Source organism: Lytechinus variegatus, chromosome 2 (assembly GCF_018143015.1).
Source record: "Lytechinus variegatus isolate NC3 chromosome 2, Lvar_3.0, whole genome shotgun sequence".
NCBI classification, from domain to species: Eukaryota; Metazoa; Echinodermata; class Echinoidea; order Temnopleuroida; family Toxopneustidae; genus Lytechinus; species Lytechinus variegatus.
In genome coordinates this window covers 37,135,829-37,147,187 of record NC_054741.1, presented here as the reverse complement: position 1 = coordinate 37,147,187, position 11,359 = coordinate 37,135,829, and the positions used below count along the sequence as shown (strand labels likewise).

Here is an 11,359-nt window from a genome sequence, read left to right as displayed (position 1 = left end):
CATTATTGACCTGGTGTTGTGGCTCAACTTACATCCACGTTCCCCTACATTTATATGCTCAAAATTAAGCCTGAGTCATATCGATTATTTTGAAAACCGGTGTTCGACAGCTCTAATTCGATCGAACATCGATGCATCGAATATTGAAGGCGGGGAAAATTTAGTCTTTTGTTTTTGCGTCGATGCGATGCGCTTTGCATAAATGCACTACGCACTGACGGTATGCGCTGGCTTTGGCCGCCGGGTGGGCGTTGCACAAGCAGATGACAGCAAAGTTTGTTTGTATTTTCCATGATCACAAAACACACAAAAAAGGCCGGGGACCAAAGCAGAATTATTCCCAAAATATCTTCAACAATGATATTTGCAGATGACAACATATTAAGTTTAAAATGAACCAATAATAAAGACATGAATCACGTAGAGTCGATCCGAATGATTTTCGGTCAACTAGCATTCGCAGTCCATTCACCAGCCCGTCCGCAGCTCCGTACACTCACTCGGCCGAAACGACAGGCGTGCTTGACGTCAGCGCCAGCAAACAAGTGCAATCAACGGAGAGCGCTGTAACTTGCCTGAGATTGTGTAGTTGGATCCAAAATGAGCTCCAAATAAATTTATGGGAATAAATACGTAATTTTCTCTGGATGGTCATTTGAATTGCTATCCAATGCTGATATAACGATTGTGAGGAAAGATTGTGGAATATGAGTTGTGACGATGTTCGAGAATTAATCCTGATAATGACAATCCATTTTTTTAGACGCAATTGAGCATGCGATCAAAATAAATACGAATGTTTCGAATCGAGCCCTAAATTCATCTAAATTATTACGATTTAACAAGATTTTATGGTCATACTAAGAATATTGACAATGTCTGCAAATATGTTCATATGGAAGACTAATACTGGCCGGATTATTTCTGTTGTTCCATCTCTGGACGTCTAGCTCCTCCAAGCTCCGAGAAAATAAGCACAATGCGCATGCGTGTTCGATGACGTATGACATATTTTCCCATTCATGAAATCAGAGCCCAAAGTTGGGCACAAACTAGCTTCAAATTGATGGGGAAAAAATCAAACGCAATTTTCTCTGTTTTGCCATGTAAAATGTTATTATATGGTGATATTACGAACTTGAACAGAGTTTTTGCATGTAGACAATGTTCGAGAATCAATCCTGATGTGATGATTATTTTTTTTAGACAAGTGCACTAGCTCGAAGTCAAGTCGATCGTCATGAGATGTCCGCCATTGAAAATTGAAACGAAATACAAACGTTTCACATCAAGCTCTAAATTCATATTAATGATTATCATATGCAAATTATTGTTAAATATTACGATTAAATAATGTTCTATGGTCATGATATTAATATTGTTCATGAAAGCAAGATTTATTTTACGTTGATCGCGTCAATTTCCGGCCATTTTCTGGTTTGATTAAAGAACAGTACTGCGCATGCACGATCGATGGCTATGACTTCCATCATGAATTCATCGTGCATAAATTATCTCGGCACGAGCAGACGAGTAAGACTCAAACTAAGATCGAAATAAACTTCAAATTAATGGTGAATAGCATCATAATTACTCAATCGGTTTCATTTTGGGGGCAATAGAAATCAAGTAAGTAGTAGTAAAGTTGGACATTACTGATATTTTGATGATTGTGTAAACCAAACGAATCGGCCGGCCGACGTATTTTTTTTTTTTTTCGATGCACCGACTTTGCAAAATCTGCACCGGTGTTCGATGACATCGATCAAACATCGATTTTAAAATCGATTCGACTCAGGCTTACTCAAAATGTACAATTACTTCCTATGACTATGACAGAGTAACTTTGTACTACCTTTTTTCGCCATTTGCATCCTTCTTGTAAGGTCTATCCTTGTGGGCTTGGTAATCAATGACTGCCATAAAGTTTCGTGCCCGAAATGCACGATACCTGAAAGTGAAAATCGATCACATAAATATGTCACACTAACTGGTATACTTATGAGGTTCAATGCATTGGGCAATTGTATAAACAAAAGAAACAAGATCATCTAGAGTGTAAAATATTAGGAAGGGGCCAAACTTTCTGATATTTAATTGTAAATGTACATACTGTACAATGAAACAAGAGATATTTACATGTACTAAACAAATCCAATCTTTCCTAATTTATTTTTTTGCTATTCACCTGTAAGTAAAAATCTTATTGTTAATGTTATGACCCAAACTGAAACTTTTTTATTTGTTCTTCTAAATTGAAAAATGAACAATTTAGATACAATGAAAATTATATACAAAAATGTCTACTTACCCAAATGAATATCGCTATGAAGCATACATAAGAATGTGATTGTTCAGGCTTTCAATGGTGGAAGTGTGCCTGGGAGGACATAAATATACCAAAAAATGTAGGAAATATTTATTTAACAAGAGAGTCGATAAGCAAGTATATAATGCGCCTGCCTGTAACAAGCAAAATGGATTTATCGGTCAAGCAAGAAAAGTAGAAGGTGGCGACTTCACCTTTGACTGTCTTGACTTCAAAATCAATATAATTCCTTGGATCTATGCTAGCATCATACACACCAAATTTTATGAGCCTATAGCTTAAGTTAAACTAAAGTTATCGTGTTAACAGGGACATCAGAAGGGTAAGATATAAACATGTCAGTGTGAATTTGACCTTCAAATCAAAGATTTCCTGGGATCCACGCAAGTATCATACACACCAAATTATATGAGCGTAGGTTAAGTTGAACTGAAGTCATCGCGTTTACAAGGAAAAGTTAACGATCAGATAGATGGACGGACACCGATCGTGATACCATTATACGTATAATGAAAAGCACATACAATCAAAATCCAAATGTAAGTATGGAGACCATCTTTGGTATATTTTTCAGCACATGCAATGAATAAGAATAGAATTATAAATCCATGCAGTTACATGTACTTGAATTGTCCGTTTTGTTCTAACAACAGTAACCTTTGATGTTAGGGGAAGTCCATTTCCATAATGCAAATAAATGAACCAAGAAAACAGTTCGCTATCCAAGATTAAAGTATTTCAATGTATATGATAATGCCTTTGATCTTCGATTTCATGATGAACAGCATTTGCCAAAAGGGTGTTCCATCCCATGAGTGGTAAGATAAAATAAAAACAGTGTGCAATGTATAAAAAGCAGGTGTAGACCAATTAGCATTTTTCTAAATGAGGGGGGGAACAATACTTTCTTTTCACAAGTTGGAACATCAAACTTACAAGAAATGCTCGACTGCTCCTGCCACATGTCTCGGCGCACCACCAAAAGTGAAACACGACATGCCTCACCCAATACAATAGTGCACATGTTGAAACCTTGCCTGCTGCCTGCAAATGAAGAAAAATGTTGTAGAATTCCCTTAATAACAGGAACAAACACAATTGTTAGTGTTAACTTACACTCAAGTTTTCAATTCATCACAAAAACATCATGTATGAAAAAGTCATTATAGAAAAAAAATAAAAAATTTATAAATCAATTGAAATTCCATGTTTGTTCTCTCTGCTTACCTTGGTTAGCTTCTTTCCAAGATTTTTCCCAGCATGCCATACATCCCCGGAATGACGAATGGTGGGCCTTTTCTCTCCTGTTTTTAGGATTAAAAAAAATTATTAGTTATATAATTTTGAATGGAAATCAGTTGCCTAATCTTCATTTATCAAAGAACTAAATTAGTAGCCTAAGTTGTAGTAACAAGGCTGGACATATACGATGGACAAAAATGAAGGGGTACTGTACAAGGAAATCGTGTCCAACTATGTGCATCTTTATATGAAGGTCACAACATTATTGTAACTGCATATTCAACAAATATTACCATACATTGCATCATGTTAGTGCTTTCTCAAAGTTGAAACATAAAGTTTTAATGTCTAGGGCCCCGTAACACAAAGGTTAGCGATTAATCATAAATAAAGTAGCCTATCAGATTTTTGCTTAACAGACTGACCAGGAACCAATCAGACTATCCATTGCAAATCTATTTTGGGTCCCTAGATCAATCATATGTCTTTTAGTTAATTGCAAATTAGTGATTGATTGCCAATTTTCTCCTTGAAACAAGAATTTTAATCTGATTTGCTACAGCTAACATTGATCTATCAGTTGTAAAATTGGAACATAATATTTGCAATTGATCGCAAATATTTTCTTGCAACACCACCTTCGGCAATCAAATTAGCGATTAATCGCTAACCCAGTTTAACAATTAATCATGACAAGCTTTAGCTTTCAAATTCCTATTCCAGATTTTACTAAAATAGAAAAAAATATGAAGATGGTCTAACTTATGTAGTAAAAGTAAACTTACAAGTTCTATATGGACATTGTTTCAATGGATTTGAAATATGCAATGATGAAAAAAACTTAATTTATAAGTCATTCATTATGAGACAGTCAAGAAAGCCAAAATGTGCCACTTAATTTGTAGGATCAAATTAAAAAAAGAGTGTGGTAAAATGGGAAGTCATTATGACGCTACAACAAAATTCTCTCACGTCTGTCCATACATACTCATATAGCGGGTAATTGAAGGATGAGCATCAGTCACCAGTTCATCAACCTGCACCCCTTCTTGTTCAAGTTTGTTAAGACCCCGCTTCAATCCCTCCAACTCCATAAGTGGGCTCTTCCCCCCAGTTTCTCTCTTTTCAACCACCTGCACGTCAACTACGTCTTTCGTGTCATGTGCCATGAGAATGTATGTCAGGTATCGCGCACAAAATCCTGGTGAATCATTGCGACCATCACCTACCCACAAAACACAATTTTGAAAGCATTACAAATGTGAAGTAAATTTTCATTATTTCTCATTTCATTTCATTTCATACAGAGATGTATTCAGATACAGTTTACATGTACATGTTTACAAGAGGATTGAAAGGGACTGACTATTGAAGAATCTTGGGAAAAGTACACCTGTTAGTTGTTCTTTCTGCTTAGGTTCAAAATCTTTCAAAATTTTCAGTACTGACCTATCAATCGAAAGCTGATAATATGCAAAAGAAGAGCATTCCATTACATTTCAAGAGGGAGGAAAAAATGTGGCCGACTGACTGACCAAAGTAAACTGCAACCTTATGCAAGATGTTTGGTTGGGTTTTATCATATTGACACCTGCTATAGATTAAGCCCTAGTATGACCTGATGTACATGGAGATGACGATCCTGATTTGGTCAAATTTGTACTGTTCAAACATATTAGACATGACTGTCAGAATATAATGCACACCTAAATGGCAATAATTATTTTTAAAATTCTATGCTATTCTATTTCTAAATATTTGTTATTTGTCTGTCCCTACAAGAAAAAAAAACCTTGTTCAGAACTTCAAACAATAGAAACACAACTACAGATTTTCTGAAAATATGAAACAAAACGAATCAAGTAAAATAAAAAAGTCACCTTTCATAAATGACACAATTGAAATAATTATTTATTACTTACCACAAAGAACTATCCTTCCCTCCTTGTGTTTGGACAACACAGTTGCCTGCACTTCCTCCCATTTCTTCTCGATGGTCGGGGCAATGTAATTACGCTGGTGTGCATAGAGAGATGAACTAGATATCATGTTCAGGGACATGAATCTGGCTAACAGGCTCACCTTATTGAAATTATTGCCTGTCATGACAATAGCCGAGGCCAGCTTCATGTCTCCCACATGAGACCTTTGTAGGGTTTCCTGCCCACACCAGCTTGTAACATGGCCATTCGAGCAAACCTGTCATAAATGAAAGATGAAGTAAGTTAAATGTTTAACACAGAAAATCGAGTAGATTTGACAAAAATAATTAATACAGCTTGAATGACACATACTTACCCATTTCACATGCACAGATGTTCCAGATGGTGTCAATTCGACATCTAAGTCCTCTCTGCATTTGCACGATGACCTTACTTCTTTACATAGGCTTTTGAGTCTGCTCAAGGAGACAATACAGAAGTTTGTTTCTGCAGCCTGTGTTGGTGCGACTTTGGCATGGAGGCCACTCCTTGTGAATGCCTCGCATGGTTCGTCGAGCTGTTGGGGAGGTAGCTCCCCAATGACCTCCTCCTCCGCTCCAATAACATCAATGTCTTTAGGGAGAGGTCTGAAAGAAATACAATATGTTGCAATCTGATTAATTTCTTTTAACCCTATCTACATGTAGGTGGGTGGGGAGTTTCCTTGGAGCCCCCCCCCCCCTCAACAGTTCGCACACTATTTTTGCCGTGCAAAATTTTTGGACCCCGCCGCTCACTAGCTTTCTTAATTCAAGTCTTGCACAAGTTTTCATACAAACTTTGCAACATCTGGGTATGCAATTCCAATATTACACAACGTTTTGTAAGTGCAGACCAAAAATTGCTCAAAAACATGATTTTGTGTACAAAGTCAATGCAAATTGTGTTTTCAACCAAGAATCATATATGTATGATTATTTTCAGATTTGCTGATCTAAATAGTGTAGTTTCAGGTCAATTATGGTTTCAAAAGAGTCAACAACAAATTTCAAAAGAATTGAATAATGAAAAACAAAGAAATGCAAAAGAAATTGCACAAATAAATATTATACATAAAAAGTTGATCTGACATCACAATATTTTCGGCATACACTTGCTAAAAACAATTCTTGACCAGTCGACCCTCATGAATATTCAAATGAGTGAGTTGATGATGTCAATCATCACCTCACAATTTTCTTCGCATTTCATTTACAAAAATGACAAAATCTCACATTTCAGCTATAAGAACATTATACTTGCTTTAATTTCCCTCTGAATAGATGCAGAATATTGTTAACTCCAATATATCTAGATATGAGGGACATACTATCACAAGTTCGGGCAAAATATTAACATTTTCAAAATTGTATGTACAAAATAATTATACGATAAGTAGTGAGGGGATGACATTATCAACTTGCTCATTTGCATAATCATATCGACTGGTCAATAAATGTTTTCTGAAAATTTGTGAAACTTCAAAATGTCATAACTTAATTCATTATTATTCAACCGATTTTCATCAGGTTTTCACTGTTTTGTTCAGAAAATTTTACTCTTTCTTCTGAAATTGAGTTAGAACAGCCCCGGACTTCCCCTTTAAACATTTTGACTCAACCCTAATCTAGATTCTAGACTGATAACTTACATTACATAATCAACAACAAAATGATGCAAATTCATCCAGTATTGCAGGTTCTAAAATAGTTCATTTTCACATGTTCATGCATGCATACATAACTCATTTACTGTCATTTGCGAAAATTAAAGCCCAAATAAAGTTTTGACAATTTTTGTATTAATATTTCAAGAATTACATACATTCATGTTATTTAAAAGAGAGAAAACAATAACTTACCTTGGTTTATTTGTATTAAATGAACTATTATTATTTTAAATTGGTCGGTTACAACTATATTATAAATCTACATACTTTACATTATGTTTTGTATAAAAAAATGTTGGGGGGGAGAGGTGGCAGCCAATTAACATTGTTTAGGTGGTTAAATAATTCATGAAAGGGGAAGAAAATAATTCACAGGGTGTTAATAGTTCTGGCATCCCAAAGGATAAATGCATAAGTTTCATTTTCATTAAAGGGACTCGCTCGTAGGGATTATAGAGGGCGCTTTTCGAAAGTCATACTGGGCGGCGTCATGACAGTCCACGAAAGAACCAGGCAGATTCGTCCGCAAGTTGCATGCACGTTTACGTTGGATCGCGCCACTTGAATATTACCCATGATAATTTGGACTGTCATATGGCGCTGCCCAGCAGTGGGCTTTTCAGAAAGTGCCCTCGATAATCCCCAAGATCAGGTCCTTTTAACTGAGAAAATTACCAAATTGGGTTAAGTTACATGTATCGCAGAACCTCTGAAAAGTCAGTTACTTTCAAAAATTACTTTGTGATATGCAGTCAAACCTGCCTATGCGGCCACTTGGGGGAAATAGCAAAAGTGACCACTATAGACAGGTGACCATTATAATTTGTACTGTAAAACCAGACCTTAAGTATAGGGTTACAGTTTTGTTTCACAGTTAAGTGTACAAATGTGAAGAAAATTGAATTAATAATTTCATTATTTTTTGGGGAATGGATTTATGTGTGCAGGTAAGAAATGCTAAATATAGCAACTGATTAGAGAAATAATTGGTCCATCGTTAACGGTCCCAAAACCTTTCAAGAATAAGCATTCCTTGTTATTTGTATTGAATGTGGAAAATAAAAATAAACTTACTTGCTTGCATCCATGATACTTAATTGATACAGATAGGACTTAGGAGCACTGGCTGCCACAAGGTACACATATACCGATGTAGGCCGACACCATCAGACGTGACGATGGTATCAATCTGCACGATAGAGATATGAAAGGACAATATTGTTTATTTTATCTTTAAGACTAGATCTATATATACACGGTAGATCTAGAGATCTACTCAAGATCTCATTTTAAATTAAATGGGTAGTCTAGATATTCAATTCCATATAAAATGTGACATTTAAAAAAAAAATATCATCAGGCTATTAAAGGCACACATACGACCATTACAATGCGCTGCGTGACACAATTTGTATTGTGTATATATTTGTATAGAGTTGCAGGACGGTACAATCCGCTAGATGCCTTTAAGTGCTGTGCTGTCTGCAGGTATTCTGTGTAATGCGCATTGCAGGTATTCTGTGTAATTCGCATTGCAGGTATATGTAATGCGCATTGCTTGCATTCGTAGCAGACGCACCACCAGAAAAGTGGACTTTTTTTCTTCATCTATTCCAAATGTCTTTTATAGGGATTTAGGTGAAATTGTTTGGTAAATACATTTGCATGCCCTTAACTTACACTAAAATAATGTAATTAATGTACATGCAGTATACACAAAAAGTTAAATTTAATGTGCAGCCTAAAAGTTTTCACCCTATTTTCTACACACTGCATTGTAAATAATCATATATATTGACCATTTTACATTGTAAATATAGGCTAAGGTAGTCTGTTATATTACATCTACCGTTAGATCTTGACTTTGCTTGTATTCTTTCCTCTTTTCCTCACCACAATAAACATAACAAGTCCACGCACATGCGTACTCTTATTCCAAAGACGCAAGTCATGCATATTCATGTCATGTACATGTAGCTCTGATTGGCCGTATGCAAATGAGTTCGTACTAGCCCCATGCCTGCACAGGTGGGGTCCACAACTGCGGTGGGGAAAATAATTTCGCGGCCTGGGTGGTTAAGATTACTGATTAGGTCTAGACCATGCACGCCTACACAGTAAGAGGTCGATCCATACTCCATATGGACCCCATACGGCACGTTCTGTGTATTTGACCTTTTTTCTTCTTTTTTTTGGCACCCCATAGATCTACACATGTATTGTTTATGGGATCAGGCAGTGCAACTGAACCAAATTGTTTGCTAAAATATTTTATTATTTTTTAGTTGTGATCTTGAATAAAAGTTTACACTACCGAAATACCAAATATTCTAATGTGATATTGATATATTCATGCAGATATTTGTTTGGATTTTTTATAGCACATGCAGAAAAGGAGAATTTTAAGTAAACTTTTTAGTCAACTTGTTTACTGTTACAGGAGATATACATGTGACTAGGACCTAGTGGTCTATAGACTAGAGTAGAGGTCTACTCTACTACTACTAGTACTAGTCAAGAGTGACTCTCTAAGAGTAGAGTAGACTCTTAAAACTTAAGGACTAAATTAGATCTAACTTTTAATTTTAGATCTAACGTTAAATTTAAGTTAAATGCAAGTTAGACTCTAACTTCCAAGACCAAAAGTCTAACTTCTAAGTTACATTAGATAGGGAATCTGAACGATCGCGCGATTTGTTAGTAACAGCGCGCTATAACTTAGTCTTAGATGTACATGTACATGCCCTAGTCTAGAGTCTAGATCATAGACTAATAATAATAGGCAGATAATGCGCGCGTAAACGTGATGAAAAACGCAAAATGAGCTAGGTAGAGCAGTGGAACTAGTTTTGCGACAGGTTAAGGATAAATGCCAATTTATGTTTATTATTTTAAACAACTGAATTTAATAAAAGTAAGCTTAAATAACGTTTTATATTTTGATAAGAAAAAAATATTTTCATGAATTTTGGTTAATAAAGTCAGTTTCTTAATTGTACTACAGTGCACCAGTTTGTGAGGGTCCCCCCCCCCGAGTTTGCGGCAACATGTACAATATGTCTATGCGATATGCGTGTGCCCGCGAGATTCTGCTCATCGCCTCTATACAGCTTGCAAGCCATGCATACACGCCATGTGCCATAGGGAAAGCACGTAAAAATAGCGAGCGCACACGAACCCGCCGCAAAATGGTCCGTGCTCTCGTGCTTGCTTTTTTTGTTTGTTTTTGTTATCAGATTATTGTGTACCAGTAGATTGAATGGTAGTGTGTTACTGAATGGGTGGTACTTGCATACAGTGAGTTGCTGGGTTTAAATTATTTTCCTCAACTTTGCTGTACCCTGCGTTACCCGCCAGAGTGGTTCCACTACTCTAAATGTTGATGGGGGTATCAAATGAAACAGGGTAGCGCGTATGACTTTTAGAATATAATGCACGCGCGATGAAAGGTAGTACGCGTATGCGGGACCCTGTGCCAATTAATGTGCACGTGGACGTGGCTGAATGCAGCTGCTGTGAACAATCGAATATTCATTACTGAAGATATTCATTTATTTTATTTGTTTGTAAACGTTTAAATATTACAGTCAACTTGAGATGATTTTTTTTTAAACAGATCTAGATATTGTTTATTGATTTGTAGATCTAGTAGACTCTAGATAAATACATAAAATGTCATATAATTATAACACTTGGTCTAATTTTCATTTTGAATTAAATACAATTTAAACTATAAAAGTTTTGAGTTTACCCCCTCTGTTGGGCCAAAAGAGTGCATGTAAAATTTAGTCCCTTCACCTCTCAAACACACAAGCCTAGATCTATGGGGAAAAAAGATGGCCCTCGTTAAACACGTGAGTGAAGGCGCGCTTAGCCTTATTGGATTATTTATTCTATGGTCTAGATCTACTACTAGTAGATCTACTATCAGATCTACTACTAGATCTAGACTATATTATATAGACTACAGTATATACAGATCTAGATACCATGGCATTTATGAAAATTATACCAGAACAGTGTAGATCATACGCGTACCGGGGGGGGGGGGTGTTTGTGGTGTTTAAAACCCCCCTTGGATCGAATTTGGTCGAAAACACCCCCCTTTTTTCGAAAAACACCCCTCCTAAAAATGAAAAAGATGGAAAGATGGATTTT

General features: G+C 36.1%; 1 protein-coding gene across 2 annotated transcripts; it reads right to left on the bottom strand.

Annotated features, from left to right (window-relative positions):
- Window positions 1-3,176: 3,176 nt before the first annotated feature.
- On the bottom strand, window positions 3,177-11,104 carry LOC121408007. Of its 2 annotated transcripts, XM_041599307.1 has the most exons (5): window positions 5,870-11,104; window positions 5,494-5,770; window positions 4,560-4,796; window positions 3,557-3,633; window positions 3,177-3,373 (listed from the first exon to the last, which is right to left on the bottom strand). In XM_041599307.1, exons 2-5 carry the CDS (start codon window positions 5,699-5,701, stop codon window positions 3,200-3,202), a joined length of 696 nt encoding a protein of 231 aa, XP_041455241.1. In that variant the 5' UTR covers window positions 5,702-5,770; window positions 5,870-11,104; the 3' UTR covers window positions 3,177-3,199. The 2 variants fall into 2 exon arrangements, with proteins under 2 accessions (XP_041455241.1, XP_041455240.1); XM_041599306.1 differs by having other exon boundaries at window positions 5,494-11,104.
- Between the last annotated feature and the right edge of the window lie 255 nt (window positions 11,105-11,359).

Excerpts from the sequence above, each read along its gene's own strand:
- LOC121408007 (XM_041599306.1), bottom strand. The coding sequence starts at position 5,701 with ATGAAGCTGGCCTCGGCTATTGTCATGACAGGCAATAATTTCAATAAG. Across the intron at positions 3,634-4,559 it reads TTCAATTACCCGCTATATGA|GAGAGAAAAGGCCCACCATT; the intron begins GTATGTATGGAC and ends TCCTAAAAACAG. Across the intron at positions 3,374-3,556 it reads TTGGAAAGAAGCTAACCAAG|GCAGCAGGCAAGGTTTCAAC; the intron begins GTAAGCAGAGAG and ends CTTCATTTGCAG.